Source organism: Meriones unguiculatus, chromosome 17 (genome assembly GCF_030254825.1).
Source record: "Meriones unguiculatus strain TT.TT164.6M chromosome 17, Bangor_MerUng_6.1, whole genome shotgun sequence".
In the NCBI taxonomy this organism is placed as follows: domain Eukaryota; kingdom Metazoa; phylum Chordata; class Mammalia; order Rodentia; family Muridae; genus Meriones; species Meriones unguiculatus.
Genome location: NC_083364.1, coordinates 51,995,948 through 52,020,289, shown reverse-complemented (window position 1 = coordinate 52,020,289; position 24,342 = coordinate 51,995,948). Strand labels below are relative to the sequence as shown.

General features: G+C 38.5%; 1 protein-coding gene across 20 annotated transcripts in view; it reads left to right on the top strand.

Moving 5' to 3' along the window:
- The window catches only part of Hhla2 (HHLA2 member of B7 family), a 143,211-nt gene that overhangs the window by 48,487 nt on the left and 70,382 nt on the right, over window positions 1-24,342 (top strand). For all 20 annotated transcript variants that reach the window (XR_009586996.1, XR_009586999.1, XR_009586992.1 and 17 more), the window contains 2 exons: window positions 17,026-17,112; window positions 23,306-23,668. Coding sequence is in view for 6 of the 20 variants with exons in the window: in XM_060370505.1 (XP_060226488.1) it covers window positions 17,052-17,112; window positions 23,306-23,668 (424 nt within the window). In the remaining 14 variants the exon portion in view is untranslated. The remainder of the gene's footprint in view (window positions 1-17,025; window positions 17,113-23,305; window positions 23,669-24,342) is intronic.

Below are 24,342 nucleotides of genomic sequence, written 5' to 3'. Positions count from 1 at the left end.
CCTATAAAATGGTAATTATATTATAACACACAGTATGCTTTGGAATATATATTGATATTATATGTAATATATTTATAAATGACTTACATTTCGATATTCCTGTATGGTTAGAACTCTAAAAGATTAATATAGCCAAAATAGAATAAAGTAAAAGAAGAAGAAAAAAAAACACCTGTTAAGTGTTCCTAGTAGGTTTAATCTCCTAGCAAACATTGTTCATGCTGATTCTTCATTTATCTTCATATCATGCCAATGGCTTCCTCCAAAATTACTACAAACACAAACAAAAATCCACCAAAAAATAACAACATGAAAGAACAGATGAATGTCTCTCTTGTTGTTTAAGAATGTCTTTGGCATTCTCTGTTATGTAACTAGAAACTCATGTATGAGTAAATATTCTGTATATTTTAAAAATCATGTATAAAGTAATTAAGACAATTGTATAAATTTATAAGGACGATATGGTAATTTGAAACATGTAAAACTTGTACAGTGATCAAATCAGGGTAATAGAGATTTATATCTTAAACATTTAACACTTCTTTCTGTCAGAGGAATTTAAAACTCTCTCAATACTTAACATGTAATTAATTATTATAAATGATATTGAACCTGCTGTGTTGTGGAACACTAGATCTTATTCCTTCTATTTCACTGTGTCTTGGTTGTCTGTTACTCAGCCTCACCCCACCTCTTCTACCCCTCTGGCCTCTAGGAAGTGGTGCTCACAACTCCCATCTCTACTTCTATAAAACAATCATCTTTATGTTGTATACATGCGTGATAATCTGCTATTTGTCCTTCCATGCCTGGCTTATTTCACTTAACATTTCCTCCATTTCACCTATACTGCCACAAATGACAGGATCCCATTCTTTGTATGGATCTAAATAATGTGCTTTCATGTATATACCCACATTTTATTTGTTTACATAAACATCATTCATAATTTATAATACAAATTTAGATAATTTTTGAGACAATTTGTATTATAAATTGAGATATAAGTTGTAATATAAATTGAGACAGTTTAGCCTAGATTCACAGCTGTAATGATCTCAAATATTTTTCATATTTCACAATTTATAATTCATATGCTTTAGTTCATTTGATATGTCTAGACACAGCACTATGTCACATTTTTATCTGCCTATCTAAACTCTGCATCTAGACTATTTTGAATAATGTATCATAAATGTGGAAGCACAGGTATTTTTTTTTATGTACATCTGATTTCCTGTGGCTATATACCTAACAGTGGGACATCTGAGGCATGCAGTAGTTCTACTTCAATTTCTAAGGAACGTTTGGGTTGTTTTTTATAGAAGATAGCATAATTTATATTTCTTTTAAATTTAAACTCCTTTGTTGAGGGAAAGGGCATGCCATGGCATGTTTGTGAAGGTCAGAGGACAAATTGCGGGATCAGTTTCTTCCTCTTAGCATGTAGGTCCCAGAGATAGAGTTCAGGTTGTCAGGCTTGGTAGCAGAGAGAGGAAGTAGGCAGGAGCTCCTATCCCCAAACAAAAAATCTATCTCTAATTAACAACCTCTTCCAAGAAAAAAACTAGTTTCTTGCTAGTATGCAAACTGCACTTGAAGGCAAGCCCCATGCTCAGCAGTAGATAATCAACACAGAAGGAACTCAACTGGAGAAATTTTTGTCTCATTTTCTTTATTTGGGTATTTTAATTTTTAATTATTTTTTCTTTTACTTTACTGGTCTTTTACTTGTATGTTACAATTTCTGATTTTGTGTTTTGATGGGTTTTGTGTGTCTCTGCATTTTTTTGTGTTCGTTTGTTTTTTCCATTTGTTTTATTCTTGTTTTTCTTTTCTCTTTGTCTGTCTGTTTTCTTAAGAAAGAAGAAAAGCATGGAGTTGAAAGGGTGAGGAAGTAAGGAGGATATGGGAGGAGATGAGGAAGATGAAACCATGATCTGAATGTATTGTATGAAGATGATTTTATTTTCAATAGACAATCAATCAATTAAAAAACCCTGGAATATGATCATCAAAATGCTGTTAATTTCCTTATTCATTCTTGATATTAATGCCTTGTTGGATGATTAGCTATTTTTTCCCCATTCCACAAGTTCTTCCGGTGTTATTGTTTTCTTCAGAATGAAGAAGCTTCTTATTTTTTATATAATTCTAATTGTCTACTTTGATATTGTTGTCTATCCTTTTAGGGTCTGATCTAGAATATCATTGTCTACACTGATGTCTTGGCATTGTAATGTTTTCCTTGTTTGTAATTTTCATTATTACATTTAAGTTTTGATCAGTTGAAAGTTTATTTAAATTTTGTGTGTTGGTGTTTTGCCTGTATATATGTCTATGTGTACATTTTTATGCCCGCTGCCACCAAAGGCCAGAATTCATCAAATACTCTGTAACTGAGTTTATAGACGGCTGTAAAGATAGAGCCACCATATGAGTGCTGAGAGGTGAACCGTGGTCCTCTGAAAAAGAAACAAACAAACATACAAACAAACAGTGCTTAACCTGGGCCTCTCTAGCATCAAGTGACTATGTTTTTGAAGTTAGTCTAAACAATGGTGTTATTGGGATGCTATAGAACCCTAAATAGATAGGGCCTATTGGGGTGTCTTTAGAACATGGACAATGTTTTTTTCAAATATTGAATGAATTTATCTTTTTCTCTTTTTTCCTTCTTGGCCAGGAGGTACAGGGTTTTGCTCCACCATATTATGCTATCACAGGCCCAAAGTGATGGAACAAAGTGAGAATAAATTGAAATTTCTAAACTGTGATCCAAAGTGATTTTTTTCATATGTTGACTGTCTCAAATACTTTGTATATTGATAGGAAAATGACCAATATGTTTTTGTATGATAATCTCTGTCCTACAGTTTTACTAGATTTACTTACCACTTCTGTTAGATTTTTAGTGGATTTGTTAGACTTTCCTATGTACATATCATAACATCGCTAAACAGGAGTAATAGTTTCCTATCTGGGTGCCTTCTATTTACTTCTCTTGCCTGATTGTTCTGGCTAAGGCTTCTAGTACTACATTGATAAAATGGTGAAAGTGGGCATACATGACTTGTTGCAGATCACAGATGATATCACAGATATCACCAATTGGCTAAGGGTTTCCCATATAGCTTTTTTTTTTTAATCAAGGTTCATTTCTTTCACACATAATTCATCAAGTGTGCTTATCAGGACAGGATGTTGGAGTTTATAGAATACTACATCTTGTGTGTATTAAAATGATTGTATGCTTTTTGACTTTTGTTTTATTGAAGTCACGTGTGGTATCTATTGATTTACATACAGTGAACCATCCTTATATCCCTATAATAAATCCTGCTTGATTGTAATACATGGTCTTTTTGTATACTAGTCTTTAGTTGGAAATTTTAAAATCTGTATTTATTGGGGATGCTGTTTTGGAGAGTTTTCTACATTTGGTGGTATCCTTATTCTTATTTAGTTTTATTATCAAGGTAACATTGGCTTTACTGCATGAGTTTAAGAGAATTCCTTTTTTTCAACATTTTTTTGGGAATAGTTTAAAAATTAGTGTTTATTTTTCTTTAATAGTTTAACAAAATTTACCAGTGAAAATATCTAGTCTCAGGTTTTTTTTGTGGATACATTTTATTACTGATTCAATTTTATAACTTGTTATTGGCCTACTCAAGTTTTTTAATATCTCCGTAGTACAATTTTGGTGAATATGTGTGCTCAGAAAGTTATTTCATTTAAAATTTCTAATTTGTTGATATGGAAACTGTTCATAATAGCCCCTAATGTTCCTCTGTATTTTGGCAGTATCATTCATAATGCCATCTTCACAGTAGAATAATTCACGGGGCCTAGGTAGGCTAAATATCTCAGGATAGGACATTCAGCTCCTTGATGAACCAAGATGTCCAAAGAAGATGAGTCAATCAACTCTTGGAGTGGTTCCTGGCCAAAGTCACCAGGCTGCTTTGAGGTACCGTAGATTGTCAGGCAGAATCTCTAATTGCAATACCATGGTACTGAGGGGCTCTACAGGGTAACACTGTAGTGACTGGAGTTGGATACATGGGCCAGTCTGTTGCTCTGGGTCAGTGTAGTAGTGTGGATTCATTGATATCTCTGCAAACGAGGTCATTTCCTGTTGCGAGCCACATAATCGTCTCGCCAGCAAGAACGCACGCGGACAACAGGATCCTTCTGCAGCAAGCTTTATTGCAGTCAAACGATGAAAGGAGGAAGACCCCGAGCCCCGAAGTGGCGCTGTTTATATAAGCCCTGCTCGCACCAGAGTGGTGTGAGATGACGTATCATTCCCTGATTGGCTGCTTACCCATCACCCCATATGACGCCCCGGGCTGGGCTCGTGACAACAGTTGCCCAATGGTCATAACGGTTTACCAGTTTTGAGGGCAGAAGCCAGTGCCATGGCAACCAAACCCTGTCTCTCCACATCTCTCCCTTTTTTATTTTGTTTGAACAGTAAGCTTCCTACTGTCAATACAGCATTATGCCAGACAGCCAACGTCTGAGCCTGGTGGAAGGCAATGCTTCAGCCCTTGCCCGTCATTGGAGCAACCTCCTCACTGTGAGGCTGTCCTGTCTTAGGTCGGTGAAGACTTATTTGCACGCTTCCGTCACTGACTTTCCAGATCGTTTGGCAAGAGAAAAATTGTGATTTACACCCATCCCCGTGCAATGGGAAACAGATCCACAGGGAGTGCAAGGGCTGTAAATCCAGATTGTGGCATGTGCCTGCAAAGACAGAGGCAACCTTGTCAAACATTAATTTTTCAGCATGGATAACCAAATATCAGGGGAGGTGCCTTGCTCCAGAGTGGCTAGGGCCTGTATGATCACCACCTTGTCACGTTTTTGTTGGGTTTTGAGTTTGCAGAACAACCAAAGGACAAATATTAAACCACAGCACAGGGCAGCGCCAAACATCCCAACGCCCACCCATTCCTTAAAATAGGAAAAGGCAGAAGAAAGCGATAAATCCACTCGAGTAGAATTAATGGTCACCACCGCCGCCCTTAGCTCTTCAAGTAGTTGTAGGTATATTCATTGAAAGATCATCTTCAGCTGCCGCGAGCTTTCGCGTGAGGCGCTCCGGTACCCAGAATGGATTGTTTTCTTCGTGTGGGAAAACACAGACAGCTCCCCTGGATCTTATTAAAATAGGATCCGGGCCTTTCCATTAACCAGTCAAGACATCCTTCCATTTGACCATTTCCTTAGGCCTATCAGGCTCTACAGGGCACGGCTTGCAGCCGGTGTTAAGGCTCTGGGTGAAGAAATATGAGCATCCCCTTCCAAAATATCAAATAGGGGTTTTAAGTCAGCAGAAGGAATCTTTAAAAACGGCCTAAGCCAATTTATATCACCTAATAATTTTTAAAAATCACTAGGGACAACAGGAGCGGCCGACCGAGAAAGTGCACGCTTCTTGTTTCTCAGTAGTGGCCGTTCATCCAGGTGGTATTGTTCTTCCTCATAGCGGGCTGCTTACTCCTCTAGATCTGACTGCTTGGAGGGACTCAACTCCTCCGACTCAGAATTGCCAATTTCTAAAGCCTCTAGTTTTTTTGTCGGATAGAGAGGCTCCTTTTTAGATTTTTTCTTCTCCTTATCATGTTTCTCTCCCAGGGCGTTCTTTCCCTTATCTCTCGCTCCTGTGGCTTTAACATCTGCAGAAGGGCCTTTTTTCTTAGAGACGTCTTTATTTCTATCCATTGGGGCCCCTAATCTTTTGTCACGTTCTGTTTCTGACATGCTGTCTTGTATCTCCTCTAACACTCCCTTAGTGCCTACTCTTAGCTTTTCGTTAATCTCTTCCCTTTCGAGGTTGCCCTCAAGCTTGTACGAAACCAAAAGAAAAAGGATGAGGGCAACGGTCACAACAGAGAAAGCAATAAAGGCTTCTGCTAGCTGAAGTGAAAGATGAGATAAATCAAGACCAAACATGCCTCTCAGAACTTACCTCGATGCTGCAGTTCTGAATCCTCCCCGCAAACGGGGGGTCTCCTCAGCACCGGCGATGGCAGCCTCCCGGCGTCCCGGGTTTCGGCACCAGATGTTGCGAGCCGCGTAATCGTCTCACCAGCAAGAATGCACGCGGACAACAGGATACTTCTGCAGCAAGCTTTATTGCAGTCAAACGATGAAAGGAGGAAGACCCCGAGCCCTGAAGTGGCGCTGTTTGTATAAGCCCTGCTCGCACCAGAGTGGTGTGAGATGACGTATCATTCCCTGATTGGCTGCTCACCCATCACCCCATATGACGCCCTGGGCTGGGCTCGTGACGACAGTTGCCCAATGGTCATAACGGTTTACCAGTTTTGAGAGCGGAAGCCAGCGTCATGGCAACCAAACCCTGGCTCTCCACAATTTCCTGTTAGCTTCTCCAGAAACAAGGTGTCATTCCAGATAAAGCTCAGAAGATAAAGGTGGTTAGAAATAAGGGTGACACACAGAAGGAACAACAGGGCCAAGGAGCTTTCTACTGCGTGTTTGTACACATAGGAAAGAGCCTCCAAGTGAGAATCCTTGTTGGAAAACAGGCAGGTATATGGAGAGATGGTATCAGGTGGAGAAGATACAGAAAATATTTTCAGGAGATTTTATATTATTTGAAGCAGGTGGCAGATGACCTTTGAATACTGAGAGTGGAAGCCATTTTTCAGTAGTAAGTCATGCCAGGCCTGAATCTCACTGTCAACACATGGTTAAGTGCAGGCAAAGATGCCTGACTCATAAAACCTCTCGTCCCATTAACTATTCACCATTTGTGGATCTCTCTTCTCTCACACCACCTTGCCTGAATCTGCAACATCTTTACTGAGTCCAGAAAAGTCCATAGCATCTCTAACTTCAGAACTGAATGGAACCAGACAGAGTTTGGGTGGATAGGTGCACTGGTAAACTTAACTTGAATTAATGAACATATCTGCATGCCAAAATGAGTGAAATTTAGATTTTTCTAAAAGTTAAAACGTATATACCAAATTAAAGCTTTATATTGCCCCTTCTAAAGTCTTAGCTGATTCAACAGTTAACTAATTCAACACCGTTTATGACATTGAAGTACAAATAGTTAGATTGTAAAATGTCAGATTCATTATTTCTCAGTTTTTACTTTGTAGTTACCATACTGCTTTATAGGCTATTGTATAATCCCTTTGAAAACAAGAATTTACTCATTGGTGGGTTTTTGTTGTTGTTTTGTTTTGTTTTTGTTTTTGTTCTTTTGTCTTTGAACGAAATAACAAGATTTCCTGGAGAGTCAAATAGTCAGCCAACTTCTTTTTTTGTGGAGCAGACATCTCTCATGTTTGTAAAATGATGCTTCAGCTGAAAACCAGTATTTTCCTTTTTAATGTTGATACTAAAAGGAAATGGGAATTTTAAGGTAAATGTACTTTTTCTGCTAGAAACCTTCTATATACAATATAAGGTGCATTCAACTAGCTATAAAATTCCAATGGCTCATATCTAATGTTTGCAGCTTCAAATTAACTGTTATTTGTGCTATTATCAAGCACTTGAATGCCTCTTTACTCTGGTAAAAGTTAATGTGACTTGTTTCGGCATTTTTCAGAGACAGAAGGAAAGATTGCTTTATCCCCCTGTACTTTGTTATGTAGAGAAATACAAGGCCTGGTTCTTGTGCCAGAAAAACTTCAGCTATTTTTTTTTCACTGATTATTTTAATTTGGTGTCACTTCTAAATATCTGGAGACATCTGAAGACTCATTTTAAGGTAATTTAAATGTATTTCTTAATTAACAATCTAGGGGCAAGGGGTTCAGAACAGGTAGGAGGACAGGCTCAGAAGTTAAGAAAACCTGGATCCTCTCATCATTCTATCATCCATCTCCTGTTGACTTTCAACTATTTCACTCATTCTCTTGTATCTATTATATGGCTACTACAGCTCCAGGCACCAAATCAATGCACAGAAAATAGAGACAGGGAGCAAAGCAACAAGTTACTGTAGACATCCTCCTAACAGAACTCTTTTCTATCTCATTGTTCCAACAGTAGCTGTTGTTGATCTTCCAATTGATTTCAGAAGTTTATTGGGGCAGGGGGACAGAGCAACACAAGAGAATGATCATACTTTCCACCATATTTAATTAATTTCCTAGACTCAAAGTTGTAAGTTGGAACGGGTGGGCATGTAGACATTGTGGTCATGGCCCTACAGTCAAGAGTCATATAAATACAGTTAGCCAGCTGGTTTCCAGTTTTCAAGAAACTTGAGAATTTCCAGATGGCTTGCACCTCTCACCAGTGATGCAGGTCCACTTCAGTGTGGGCACCAGCTTATAGTCTCCTTTGCAAACCTTGGAGGACTCACAGTCCTACCTTGAACCGGTTATGACCATCTCAGTTACCTTTCCTGAACATGGCAGTTCTCCACACAGCTGGGATTGGTCACATCCTACATAGGACCTGGCAGAGGAACTCTGTTAGCATAGAAGAAGAGTGATGGTAGTGGTATATTTCACATCGCTGTTACACAATTTATCCACTTCACTCCAGTAGGTTGCTTTGGGGTAGTTTCCTGTTGCATTCTTAGTCACAGGCTGGCTCCTTTTGTCCACCATTAAAGTTGTACTAGTGTACCCTTTCTAAAATATAATCCTGACTTTATCATTATCTCTTATGTACTTGGTATGAATTCTAAAAAGGATCGTGATATATCCCTTTTACATCTTTCCAGTGTTTTTTCTTCCATGTGGCTGCTTGGTCACATCACTTAAGATTTATGTTTCCATACAGCTGCATTTTTGTAGCTTTGTTCTGTTTTCTGTTAGAATATCTAACCTCACTCTCTTTTCTCTGTTCTTCCTTCTGGGTTGTTTTTTTTTCCCTGTTCTTCGAAATTGATGCTTTGAAAGCCTTTTCTAAGTACCCTACCCCAGCAGGCTCCCGTGTTTAATAGCAACTCCTGAGAGCTCTTACTGCCGCTCATGTTTCTGCATTGTGATTTATTTGTTTCATAATCCACCTGTCTTTTGGTAGTAGACTGAGCTTTTTGAGATTAAGAACTATCTGGCTCATCCGGGTAGAGTTTATGACCCGTAGGTGATGTTCAGCTTATAAATTTTTAGTGATCCAAAAGATGTCAAATTTGCTGTGTGACAAAAACTGAGTCCTGTTTCTTAGGAGGTCAAGATAAATTTGAGGTATCTTGTATCTTAGACTCTCTACATTTTCTGACTCTAACTAAAAAAATTGGTGGTATGTACAATTCAGGGCTGCAGATACAAAACTTTATAAACAAAAGTTATTTGGCAGAATTGACCCTGAGTGCTGCAGAAATCTCGCTGGCACAAAGCAAACATTATAACCACTGTACTTTAGAAGTGATTCACGGAGCCATGCCAGTAGTTTTTCTTTTCTTATGTACCAGGCAGTCAGGTTAGCAGCAGCATTAAATCCTAAGGACAGGAAGTCACTAATCCAGGTGTACATAGGCAGGAGTGCTCGCTGGAAGTAGTCTATCATGAGGCGTCACTGAATAGAAGTTCTAAGTCATATACACAGCTAGGAGTGAGTCTTTTCTAGACTGGTTTGAGCCTGTTCTGCACCCCAAGTCTTTGATTTTGATGTTCAGTTACAGTTCACCCAGACCAACACCTCAATATGGAGTTACAAGAAGGAGCTTCCTGTTGAAGAGAAGACACCGGGGTTAAAATGGAGTGATTAAACTCACGCAGGGAACTGAGGTGCACTGGCTCTGGCATTCCAGAGATGTATTTATATGTAATGCCTTTGACCAGCAGAGGATGACACTCTACTGTTAGAATTAGGTGATAAATCTAAATAATTGCAGGAAGCAATCTGTGTCAGTGTGGCCTGATTCCTCACCCTCTACATATGGCTGATCCTATTCTGTGATACTTCGTGTAGGATTTGGGACTGTTCGTTGCTTCAGTTGAAATCCTTACATTTGTATTATCAAGCCTGGTAGTTGATTTTCTAAAAGTTATACAGATTAAATTCTGAATTTTGTAAACTTATAGAAATCCACCTGTGGCTTCTGGGGCGGGGGAAGGCAGATCTTGATATTTTTCTGAGTTTTCATTCTTGTGCTACCTAAGTCTATAATATAATATCCCATATCTTCCGTGCTGACTCCTTGAATATGGCCCAGAATCTTTGCCTTCAAGAGACTTTAGCCACTTCTGGAATTCCACAATTTGCTTTCTGTCTTTTGCCATCATCAGTCTTACATTTTGTCTGAAAGCAGATTTTTTTTATATTTCTTTTCCTTTTATAACCTCCTTTTATTTAGCCTTTCCGAAACATGCATCCTATTCAGCTTCCTTGTTGCAGAAATGCTGTTTGTTCTTGTCTTTCTACGGAATTAAAATTCTGCTACATGCGGTTCTGTTAAATTATTCAATGAGCCCGAGAGAGCAGAAGTGCACAGAAATGAGACCTTGACTTTGCCCACACATTTAGTGTGCCATCGGCATTATTGATATGTTTCAAAGAGGGAGAAGTTACTCTTTTTAAGAAGTCCTAGGCTTCACATTTGCACACGCTCACCACTTTTCCTAATGGAGTCTTCTTCAATTGTTTCCTGCTTTTATGTGCTTGACAAGGCCTGCTGTCTACTTTGTTACCTGTGGTGATTTCCTTTGTCGTTTTTTTTTTCTTCCTGTGATTTTACAGCATCCAAAAAAAAAAAAAAAAAAAAAGCAGAAAACAAAAACAAAAGCCCACTGTCTGACCATATTCCTTCTTATACAGAACACTACTGTGAAGGGTTAGATAATTGGTCTTTTTTTTTTCTCCCCCCGAAAGCAGTATTTAATGCATGAGTAGGACTGAAACTGGTCCTTGAAGGCACAGAACCATGTCTGGATCCTCTCAGGCATGGTCTTCTATCCACTAGCTTTAGCTCAAGTTTTTCTTCCAGTGTACTAATTTTACCTGAGAGGGGACCTGTGAGCAAGTAGCTAGTGATCCCACCTGTGCCCATTAAGGAAGTGAGGGCAGGGGAAGGTAAGGCACAGAAAGCAGCTAAGCAAGGGTATGCCTTCAGGTAAAGGCTCAGCTTTCAGGCAGGCAAGCTCTGAAATGCAGAAGGTGTTTTGCATTAAACCCTCCCCTGCTTACTGCTTCCACCATTCAGTCAGTTTCTTCTGAAGAACTTTGAGGTTACTGAGCAGGCAGTAGCAGCTGGATAATTCACATATGAAAGCTAAATTGATTAAAGCAATTCTAAGGGACCTGGGCAGACCATTAACTTCCTGCTAATTAGAAAAAGATCAGAAACTAAATGAGTACCTGTCCTAGTAAGGGTTTCTATTACTGTGATAAAACATCATGGCCGGAAGCAAATTGGGGAGGAGAGGGTTTAGTTGGCTTCTATAAATCTAGTCATGGTCTATTGACTGTCAATGAAGGAAGCCAAGTCAGGAACCTGGAGGCAGGAACTGAGGTAGAAACCAAAGAAGATACTGCTTACTGGCTTGTTCCCCCTGGCTTGCTCAGCCTGCTTTAAAAAATATATTTTTATTACAGTTTATTCACTTTGTATCCCAACTGTAGCCCTCTACTTTGTCCCCTTCCTCTTTTCCTCCTATGCCCCTCCCCCCAGTCCACTGATAGGGGTGGTCCTCGTCGTCCCCTTCCATCTGACCCTAGCCTATCAGGTCTCATCAGGACTGGCGCAGTGTCTTCCTCTGTGGCTTGGTAAGGCTGCCCCCCCCTCCCCATTAAGGGGAGGTGTATATACTAACTTATAAGCGGATATTAGACATAGAATATAAGGATACTAATATATATCATACTAAATGAATATAATCATACTAAAATCTATACACCTAAAGAAGCTAAGCAAGAAGGAGGATCCTGGGTAAGATGATCAATTCTCATTCAGAAAGGCAAATGGGATAAACATCGGAAGCTGGAGAAGACAGGAAATAAGACAGGAGCCTACCACAGAGGGCCTCTGAAAGACTCCACCCAGCAGGGTATCAAAGCAGATGCTGAGGCTCAGCCTGCTTTCTTATACAACACACCCAGGTAGTTCCACCCACAGTGAACCTACATCAATCATTAGTCAATAAAATGCACCACAAATCATTGGTGATGCAGATTTTCTCAACTGATGTTCCTCTTCCCAAATAACTCTAGTTTATGTCAAAATGACAAGAAACAATAAAAAACCTAAACAAACAAACAAACAACAGAACAGATTTTTTTAAACTAGGTGTTTTAATTGTATTCAATTTACCAACCACACTTGGTATTAACTCTTTTGGGCCCTTAACTAGTTGGAGGTTGATCAAGAAAAAAAGTGCAGGTCTCAGTTCAACTGCCATGTTTCTGTATATCACCTGAAGACCTTGACTCACCTAGAAATATCATTTTCAGCTGATGCTCCACTGGACCCACAATATTGGGAACCGCAGCAGCTACAGTCTAGACCTGACTCCCAGAGACCCCCAGAGATCACCACTTCCATAATAATGCAAAGTGCCTTACAGTTAAGATTTCATATAGTAGGGCTAGAGAGATGGCTCATCAGTGAAGTGTGCATACTGCTGTTCTTCCACGAAATCCGAGTTTGATACCCAGCACACATGTCAGGCATCTCACAACCACCTATGCAGCTCCAAGGAAGTCAGTCTAACACTCCTGGACTCTGTATACCCCTGTACTTCTGTGCATGCACTCTCTCTCTCTCTCTCTCTCTCTCTCTCTCTTAAAAAAAAAACAAATGTACATTTTAAAAAATATTCCACACAGTATATTATAGTATCTTGCTTCCTCAGTGGTTGTTCCAAGAGATTAGGTACTACCCGAAAGAAAGTAGAAGTTCCTTTAGTCATAGGAAGATTTTGACTAGTGGGTTATTCCCGTGATGGATTCTAGGCACTTAAAGCTTGCAGCTGAGCAAGTTGGCTGTTTGCTTTTCTGGTTGGCAATGAGGCAACCATTATTTTGTATCTGCTTTCCATTCTTGTTGCTCTACAATCACACTTCTCCTTCTCTCCCAGAACTTATCAGCACAGACTCTTAGCCTGCTTTTCAAAACAAAACAGAAATCTTAACCAGTAGATCCTAAGGCACTAATGGCACCCCCTAGAGATTCAGACTCTCAGTTTAATCTATGAATCCCCTATGTGGTGGAGTTTTGCTGTAAAACATCAGGGGAGATATTTGCATAAAGAGAAGGCAACTCTAGCCCTATTCTTTTGTTCTTATTCTGTCTAAACAAAGTCAATGCTATTAAAATCTAAGTAGATGCTAAGGAGAAATCCCCAGGACGCTACAACAAGTTTTCCTTCTGTTTCCATTCCTTTTACAAACTGGCTCAGTGCCATGGACCCTGTGGAGAGACAATGAAATTTTAAAAAATGCAGAGGAGAAGGAAGCATCCTGGAATTTACTTTTCCTCAAAGGAACTCCGAAGGTAGAAGTGGGCCGCTGATGTGTGATGTACAGCTCCTTTTCAGAACAGAGCCCTTGACTTGGGCTGTGGCTTCAGCTGGCCAGAAACCAGTGTTAGCCTCTTGTTGATAATGCACAGGATCAAGACGCTGGTCTGAACCCGAGTGATGTGTAGCATCATTGTCGTTTGGTGCTGACAGCTCCTATGGCGTTGGTCTGTATCTGTTAGGATGAGCACAGGGCTAAACGTTCCCTCGCCCTTGTGTCACAATTGTAGGAATAGCATTTGGCTTTCTCCATTTTCTGATTGCCTTTAGCATCTGGATTCCTTTTGCTCATGCTCTTTACAGAGGCTGGTTTCTGCTTTTTTTCTCCCTCACATCTGGAATCTAGCCAGAGTATACCGGAACAAGCCGCTTCTAACATTTGAACCCTTTTGTAAGTGTGCTGATTGCAACTTGGACAACCAGTTTCATCCAAGGTAGAGGCGTTTGGCTGCTTTGAGGGGAACAAAACAAATGGCTAAAAATAAAACCTAGGCATAAAAATAAGGCTAAACACTCATTATCTGCCTCACTTAGCTAAATGCTGAAACTATTTCTATAGTGTTAAATCAGGCTTTTGTGTACTTTATTCATGGTACTTTATGTTAGATGATAAGTAGGTTACTGTAATTAGTCATTTTATTCAAAATACACGAATTAAATTGTCTCAAGGACCCAATTTTCAGCTCAGGCTTATGCTGACCCTTTGACTGGAGTACATGTGTCCATGGATCTTTGAAAATATACATTATGGGCTACTGTGGGGGAGGCTGATGAAGGAGCCAGAACATGGAGAGCTTAATATGCAGGGTGAAAAATTAAGTCTTACTCTTGGTCATGGAGAGCCACTGCAGGGTTTAATTAGGATACTATCACAGAACAACTTACATATTTTAAAAACACGATTCTTGACTGTTGTGTTGAAAATGAACTATAAGAAGGCAAGGATAATCATCCAGATGTCCATTTTTAGATTTCCATACAAGAGACAGTAGCGTTTTGGAGCAGCATGATGACAGCAGAATGGGAGAGAAGTAGACAGCAGACATGTCAATACACTTGATATGGGGCTTGAGGAACTGGAAGAAACAAGCTTGGTTTTTTACTTAGACTAACTGGGAGAATTTTGTGTTAGTTACTGAGATGAATTTTGTGTTAGTTACTTGAGGGAACACACGGTAACCCGCACTGTTTATTTTTGTTGAGAGTGGAGTACAAAACAATGAAAAGTGGGAAAGACACACATCAAAGTCTTATCTTTGTGATGTCTGCAGAAAAGCACAGGCTAATTGACCGTGGCTCTATGGAGATGTTCCAGAAGCAGTGGTTCAGAGAGCATTCTGTTCCACAGAGTAAAGGAACTCACAGACAGAGGGCGTAGGCAGAGAAAGTACAAAGCTTGGGAACATTCCCTATTTCCATATAGTCAGGACAAGCAGACAAAAGCCATCAAAGGACCAAGGGATCCAATAGAAAGAAAAGTAAGGGAATACTGTACCTTGAAGCCAGAGCAACGTCTTTTGGGCAGAAATAGCAATCAGCTGTGCAGACAGTACTCTGGGCCTGAATAAGATGGCAAATGAAATTATGTAGAAGTTATTGGTGACAGTGACAAAGGCCAGTTTTGATATGGCCTGCAAACAGAAACCTCTAGTAGATTAAGGGGAAAGAGAAAAATGGACACAATTACTTAGGGAATTCTTTTAAAAATTAATGAAGCTAGAAATAAGTAGATGCATTTCCATGTATGCATGCATACATACAAGTAAAACACTTATATAGGTAAAATAAAAATAAATAAATCTTAAAAAATTGACTTTTCTAGTTACTAATGTTCCCATTTATAGATTGTGATATAGTATTTATTAGTACCTTACACATATATCTTTAAGAAGAAATAAGAAATATGGCTTATTTCAATAATTAATACAATTTTATAGAAGTTTTCACTTTACTAAATGTTTGAGTTCTGGCTTTGAATGGATGGAAATTAATAGGTATCAACTTAGTCTTGTTGTAAATGTTAACCTTGTTTATATTTTAACTTTTTTGTATTTATTGCTCTTCTAATTATTATGTAGATATATTTTAATAAAACAAACAAGTTTGACAAAAAATGAACACATTTTAATACAAAATCAGAAAATGAGTCAAGTTAAAAAAAACTCTGCAAAAGTTACAAATTCAATTATTTCCTTCTTGCATTTAAAATGTGAAATTGAAACTATAAATTATCATACTCCTGGATTTTGTTTTGATGGAGGAGTCTAATTTAAATTTTTTAGAATAATTCTAATCATTCTAAAATTTTATATCTTATGGCACATTTAAAGCACACTCTCAATTGTAGAACTGCCAAATAATTCTTGAAATCTTGTAGTGATTTTAAGACCAATTATAAGCTATTCTTAAAGACACTTTATCAAAGAAAAAAAAATTAACTGTAATCTCATCATTCAAGAAAATCAGTTCTATTTTACGGGAAACGATGTCGTGTGTGGGTAAGTGGATAAGTATTAGTTGCTTGCCTGTGGCCGTGACGACATAGCAAGATCAGAAGTAACTTGTGGGAGAAAGACCACTTGGGCTTACAGTTCCAGAGGGATAAGTGCTCATCATGTTGGGAAGTCATGGCAGCAAGTGACAGGGATGGTGGCAAGAGCAGAAAGCTGAGAGATCACATCTTTAACTACAGGAACAAAGGCATAGGTGGGTTTGGGGGGGGGTGTCTGGTCATGGGACCAGACTATAAACTCTCAGAGTTCATACCCTTCCCAGTGACATACTTCCTCTTTCTCTAGCAAGGCCACACCAAGTAAACCTTCCCAAATAGGACCACCAACTCGGGACCAAGTGTTCAAACCCCTGAGACCATGGGAGACATTTCTCATTCAAATCAGAGACTCTATAAGTTCTCCCCCATCACACCCCGCCCTTGCTCCATTTTAATAGCAGCATTGTGGTTTGCACTAAGGTTGGCGCCATGTTTTGGCTGTTTTTATGTCTGATTATAAACAATGCTGTAGTTATCATTGGCTTTTAATATTGAACTGAATTTGGTTTTTAGTATATTTTACTATAAAGGCAATGTATTCACACTGTAGAAGGCTTTATAAATAACAGCGATTGTCTAGAGAGGCACTGTTGGACCACTGCCAAATCCCTGTTCATTCAACAGCCATTTATCAGTGACTAACATACAGCGCAGCCGGCTCCCAGTGTAAGTCCACTCTTTCGCGTTAATATTATAGTGTAGACTTGGCGATGGATCCTGCTAGTGTTCTATGTGCGAAGAAGTGTGTTATTAAAAACAATCAAACAAACAAACAAGAACAGCATTTAAAGCATGGCATTTAAAGTTGTGTTATAATTGGGTTTTCTTCGATGCTGCAGGAATTGCTTCTATGCCACCAAACTTATATAATATTGTGTGTAATGGCTACGACAAATTATTTGTGTGACTGTATTATAGCATAACCTCCTGGAGTCAGACACTGTGGTTCTTTTCAACCGTCTTTTGCATTACAGTCTGTAACATGCAATTTTTGTTTCTCTTCTCCAGCACGGTTAACATGACCTACACAAGACATGAAGGCACAGGCGCTGTTCTATCTCTTCTTAGTCGCCCTGTTTCCTTATGGATCCTACGGTAATTGCTTTTATAATGAAGGTGTTAGTTATTTGTATGATCTAAGTTTAACAGTAACACAAAAAGTGAGTTGGCTATAGATTGTGCCTTCCTTATCCAAACTGCTCCAAAATGTAAAACATTTTGAGCGCAGACATGACACCACAGTTGGGATATTCCACATATGCCCTTGTGTAACATGTCCCTGTGAAAACACATATCAAAATATAAAAGAAAAAGTTATCATTAGGTCATGTGTGTAACATGTACATGGAACGTAAGTAAATGGTACTTAGTTTGGGATCCTATTTTTCAATCATCTCATTATGTATGTGCAAATATTCTGAATTTGAAAAGGTCCTAACCAACTCTGATGTCCCCTGTGGGTACTCAAGCTCCATCTCTGAAGCACTGGCGACTGTCCTGAGTGATCAGCTGTGTCTTAGCAGAAACTTCAGGGCAGAAGTCTACATGAAGGTTAAAAAAAAAATTACATTTTCTTTTGCGTGCTCTATTTAAAGCTCTTGCTAATACGTCATCTGCTATTAAAGTCACTAGAAAGGGGAATTTGACCAATATGATGTCAGAGTGGAAATTTTGTATCTAAGCTTTACATATTTCCAAGGTTCTATCAGAAACATTCTTTTTTGCCATCATTAACATTTTCATTTTAGAGAATGCCATATAGCTAAACTGTTTTCATCAGCATCGGATCTTAGAAGGCTTACCACACACAGATAATAGGAGAGTCATCCATAACTACCACCGTCATAGCAGAACTACACAAAAGTCCCCTTACATATTGAATCAGCTTGTGCTATGGGTGTAAAATTCAGACCGTTCAGTTCAGTTGTGTAATGGAACTATCATAGTAGCAAAAATCAAAATTTTAGACCTCTTACAAATTCAGAGAATGGTTCCGTTATACAAAAAGATTTTTGGTAAATGTATAATATATATGATATATATCACATATGTAATCTATGATAATATATAACAGCAAACAGCCTTTTTATTGAAAATAATTTTCATACAATATATTTTGATCATGGTTCCCCCTCCCTCATCTTCTATCAGATCCTCCTCACATCCCTGCCCATGGCATCCAACTTCATGCTTTCTTTTTCTCTCTCTCTCTTTAGGAAAAAAAAAACAGAAAAAACAAACAAGAGCTAATAATTAAAATAATAACAACAAATTAAGAAAATAAAGAAAATGTATAAATGAGTAAAACACACACACACACACACAATTGAAAACACAAAATCAGAACCACAATTCCCAAGTGAAAAACCAGTAAGGTTAAAAAAAATGTTCAAGCAAAGCAATATGAGACAAAAACAGAAAAATCTCCAAAAATACCATTGACCTCTCTTTGTGTTGGCCATCTACTGCTGGCTATGGGACCTGCCCTTAAATGTGGTTAATACACCCATTGAAGAAAATGAATTTTTCCTTTGCAAGTACTTGTCATCTGCAGACAGAGTCTTGGCTTGGGATGGGAACCTAGGTTCACTTCCCCCACTCAGCACTTGGACTCTGTCTAGCCTAGACTTTTGTAGGTCTTGTGCATGCTACTACTGTCTCTGTGAGTCCATATGTGTGCCAGTCTGGTAAAAAAAAAATGGTTATTTGTTCAGGACAAAGGAATACAGAGGGGTTGTTTCAATAGCAAGATTCTCCAGATGTCAGGCTCTGCATCTGAATATATGAAACAAACAAACAAACAAAAAACCCCAGCCTTTATAGGTCACTTTGTACATCCAAAACATATAAAACCTTTAACTTTTGAAAGTATGTGAGCTTTACATACACAGCTATATAGCAGAAAGTCACAAGTGCATACCTCATTGAAAGTACAAAAAAATCACCTAAAATAGATGCTTACAAAGCATTCGTTTAAAAGAATGTAACCCTAACAGATTCTTGAATGAGCCTTTTCTTTTTCATTGTTTTATTTGTTTTTTAAATATTTTTATTAATCCCTTGAGAATTTCACACATTGTACTTTGTTCCTAGTCACTCTTCCACCTCCTCCCATACCCACCTTTCTCACCTCATTGCTCACCTGACTTGAAGATGAGGATTGAGTGATGGACTGGTCTACGTATAACCGTAGATCATTATGTGACTACGAGTCATTTTAGTGCTGTGCTTGTTTAGCTGAATAATATTCAATTATGTAAATACATCAAATTTTCATTACCCAGTCACCAGGGCATAGACATTGAGGCTGTTTCCATTTTCTGGCTATTGTGACTAGAGAAGCAATGAATATTGAAGAACAAGTAGGAAGATACCATGACCTTTGAGTATCTGTGCAAAAGTGGTAGAGCTGGAGCACAGTTTAGATCTGCTTCTTGCTTTTCAAGGAACTGCCTCACTGATTTCCGAAATGACTATACCAGTCTGCATTCTTAGGAGTGAGGAATAAATGTTCCCCTTTCTCCGTATCCGTGCCATCATTTTCTGTCTAAAGCAGATTCTCAAAGCAATCATAATTTGCATTTTTCTGATGGTGAAAGATGCTGAACAGTTCTTACACTTTCTCATTTTAGAAGAAATTTGTATTTCATCTTTTAAGAACTCCATGTTTAGTTCCATGCCCCACTTTAAAATTTCAGAGTTTATTTTCTTTCTGTTTAGTTTAGTTTTGTTTTGAGCTATTTGTATATTCTAGACACCAACCCTCTACACAGATTTTTTTTTTCATTTTGCAGACTCTTTTTACTCAACTGATTGCGCCCTTTGCTGTACAGAAGCTTTTTGGTTTCATGTGGTCCCATTTGTCAATTATTGCAGTGAAGCAATAGGGTGGTAGGGCAGAGCAGTTATCAGATCAACAGTCACTTCTTTTCTTCTCTATCAATCCACATTTTTTCTTAACATAATGCCACATCTCTCTCATCTACTAGAAAGACTCTAAATCTCTCTGAGAAAGAGTGAAAGATAAAACATGGCAGGAGAGATACAGCCACAGAGGAAGAGGCAAAGGAAAAAGGGATAACAGAGCCATGCCAGTGCCCAATTGTTCAATCTCAAGCAGCATTGGCAAAAATCCAAAAGAATTTATTCTAATGTCCATAATAGAATGTTCTTCCTCATTTTAATGTCTAAGAATTCAGAGAAGAAAATAGGACCTACTTACATTTTTTTATCATTAGTCAAAAAAGGAGACATTGATTTCAATACTATAATGTTGTTAAGCATGTTTTTATTACAAAACCCTTACTTGTGTTGAATTATTACAAATTTTGAAATCTTCTTATATTCACAATAAAACAACAACATAATCCGATATATCAAGAGGATTAGAATTTTACATTTATATTCAGACTCATATTTTCCAAATCTCATTTGTCTGACTGATAAGGTATTGTGAGTATGTTATTATGATGTGAGTGTGAATTGCGCCTTACAGCCTCATATGTTGACTATTTGGCTTCCAAATACTGGTGTTATTTTGAGAGGTTCTGGAAACTTAGGAGGTGGGGACTGTAACACATATTATATTGGAAAATTGTCATGTATGTATGTGAAGAGATGCAGAAAAGAAACAACTGAAAGGGCTGCTCCGCAGTATGGTTTAGAGAAAGGTTTTTTATTGTGAGTAAAAGAGAGAAAATATCCAGAGACATACAGAAGAGTCCAGATCAGGGAGAAAGGGAAGTAGACCAAACATGTCCAGGACTATCCTTGCAAGATGGGAGAAGAGCAGTAAAGAAGAGCAAAGAGAGTGAGATAACAAGAGACAGCAAGAGAGCAAGATAGCAAGAGAGAGAATAGAAACAGTGCCTGAGTTATAATGAGAATGAGTAGCTCGTAGAGTTGGCAGGGTGTGAGTGTGTGAGGGGAACAGGTAGGGTCTGGGAGGCTAGCATAGATTTTGAAATGTATGACAAGTAGTTGTGATTAGGGACTGAGGGACCAGCATGGGTTTTGATACGAAACCATGGATACATGTCAATAGAGAGCCATATGTCTGTTCTGCCAGAGGTAAGGAAGGAAAATGACTCCTTTTGGTAGATGGGGACAGCTTTCACAAGTTCCTGAGGAATTCTGGCTTTATTTAACCACTAGAGATCCTTTTATAGTCCAGTGTAAGCTGACTTCTGGATATATGAACTTCCTGAGTCCTAACAGTTATGCTGCTTAATTTTTTTAAAGCAGGTTCTGAGAGTGTGGAGACCCTCCTTATATAAGACTCAAGCATGTTTTTAGCATGCATCCTCTAAAATCCTGTCCTGAGTCAGACTGGCCACTTGGATCTCCAGAACAGGGATTACAGAGGGGGAGCAAGCAGATAAATACATTAAAAAACCATTGTGTTCTTAAGAATGGGTAGAAGGCAAACCATCCCTTACCGACGTTACTGTTGTTTATCCCATGACATAAAAGTTGCCTCCAGTGGGAACAGGAATCCAGAAGTTTATGAATGGGCAAACTCTTAGTTGAGAACTTCAGCAATAATGTGATGGTGTTACCTTTGTGCTAAAGTATCTTTTATTCTCTGTGTATAATTTCATCCATCTGCTATCCGAGGCCTAGTCCTGGAAGCTTCTAGCCTCCATACAATCTAACTTTGGCCTAGAATATTTTCAGCCTCTGAGACTTACTGCTGAATAAGTTCACCTTTGCTTGTTCTTTCTGAACTCTTACTGGCTGGTTTAACTCAGCTGTTCTGGCTGCAACTCCTCTCTAAGATGACTGATTCAAACTGGTTTCTCTTAGCTTTTGACTAAATTGCTCTGCTTGGCCTCATACTAACTTTGGCAATTGTTCTAATCTTCCAGCTCATTCTCCTTCTCTGGCTCATTCTGTCTTCACCTGTGTCTAGCTTGTTTTCACTCACCCTCTTTCTGTGAAAACTCTCAGTAAAAACTACCTCTGAATTCCATGAACTGAACTGCCATGAACTCAGATCCACTGCACTGCCTCTGAACTCACTGACTCAACTTAACTGACTGAACAGAACTCACTAGCCCTCAGAGATCCGCAATGCCTCTGTCTCCTGAGTTCTGGCATTAATGGCCTGTATTACTACACCTGGACCTAAGCTTTTTTGTTCTTGGGACTTGCTTTATACAAGGCTGGCCTTGAACTCAGAGATCTGCTTGCCTCTGTCTCCTGGGATTAAAGGTGTGTCTGTATTCCAGCCAGATTGCATAGACCTAGACTATATTTGAATGTGATCTTTTGCCAGAGCAGCCATGTTCTGAATTAAAATTCCTCTACACCTTCGCTTATTCTCTCACTCAAGCTACTCTAGTTATTTCTTCTTGATGCTATTAACACCTCTCTGTGGCTTCTAGCTGCCTGCTGCTTGTTATTTGTTCTTTTACTTTTGCTTGCTACATGCTTATTAAAGTCACTTAGATAAAACCGAAAGTATGGTTTTTGTGTAATGGCTTAGCTGGTGAAAGTAGATTGTCATTGTGCATAGCCTTGGGAGCTGTACCTTGCTTTTGTCTCCTCTCCTTTTCTCTTTCTTCTCTGCCAGATGCTCCCACCGTTATGATGTTGTGTCTCACTCCAGACCCAGAAGCCATAGAGTCAGCTGGGATGGACTGAACCCTCTGAAACAATGATCTCAAATAAACATGTTCTTTCTTAGGTTGTTTTTATCAGGTGTTCTCTCTCATGAAAATTAACTAATGCATATTCTAAAGCCAAAGTCAACATATTGCTTCACTTCTCTCTTTGATCTTCTACCCATGTCCTCTTGGGCTGAGACTACCTTCTAGAATACTAAGAGATTGTTGAACTCAGAATTGTCTTTTAAATGCTACATATACTATTGACTCAGCAAAGTTAATTTCACCTCAGTTTAGGACCTTCTGGCTCTACTTAGCCAGAAACTATGACTATTACAGTAGCTTCACAAACTATGAATATTACAGTAACCATCAAAGGTTAACTCTTTCATACCCTTTCCTGTACTGCAGCAGTGATTTGGAGAGAGACAGACCATTGAGCACGTGGGTTACAAACTAATATGCTTAAGTCTTGGGGACAGTGAGCCAATCTCACTGTTACTTTGATTCAATTAGGTATTTAGCTAAAGGGGAAGATATTCCAACAGTGCCAGGGTTTGTTTCCAATGTTGAAGATGTGGTGATCAGGCTATTCTGAGTGAAGGTTCACCCAGGCAGTCCAGACAGAAGCCCGGACAAGCACCTGTCATTAACTCTTTTCCTTTTGTCTCTGTTCCCAGTGTTAGACCTCTTCTTCCCAGTCTTCTCCAGTCACCTCATTAGTGATAATGAGAAACTCATTCTTGGAAGATATGATGAAGATGTAATTCTCCCTTGTCTGTTTAAGAATGGGCCTCAAATTGTAATTCACTGGAAAAATAAAGATAAATATGTTCATACATACTACAACGACATGGATCATTTGGAAACACAGGATCTAAGATATGCAAACAGGACATCCCTCTTTCATAGTGAAATTCACAATGGGAATGCCTCTCTAAATGTCAAAAGATTGAGCCTTCTGGATGAAGGAACTTATAGTTGCTATGTGTCAACAATGAATAGTCAAGCCACAAAAAATGAGGTGAAGCTGAAAGTGGGAGGTAAGTGTGTATGTAAATTTTAGTAAGGTATAATGATATAATTTGATATAATTCTGAAATAGCCTTTTCTGAATTTAATAGGCTAAGCTCTTCCTCTCAAGTCAGTTCCTACAAATATACATTATTATTTTAATACAGAATATTATAGACAGTGCCCAATGCATAATATTTCATAGTATGGACACATTATAATTAATATAACCATTCTCCCTGTTGGTGGGTGTTCAGACTTCCAGTGTTTTCCATAACAGACTCTGTTGTGATGAATGTCTTTATAGTTACATAAATTGATGACAAATTATCTGAAATAAAAGTACAAGAAGTAAGATTTTAATATTCCAATGACATTAGCAACATAAGAACATTCATTTCCCTTGTGGTTTTGTCACCACTGCATATCATCAGTCTTGAAAATTCCAACATGGTGACTAGAAATACTAAATTAAATTTAAATTGCTTTTTTGTAATACAAATGAAGTTACTGTTGATATTATGTGATTTTATCTTCTCTGTAGTAACTACAATGTAACTCTTGCCATATTATATGATTAATGTATCATGGTTGCGAATGGTTAAGTTTTTGTTCAATTAAACTGGTATCTGATTAAAACTTAAAAATAATAGAAATAATTTCATTGCCTATTTATAATTAATTACACTAACAAGAACTCTTA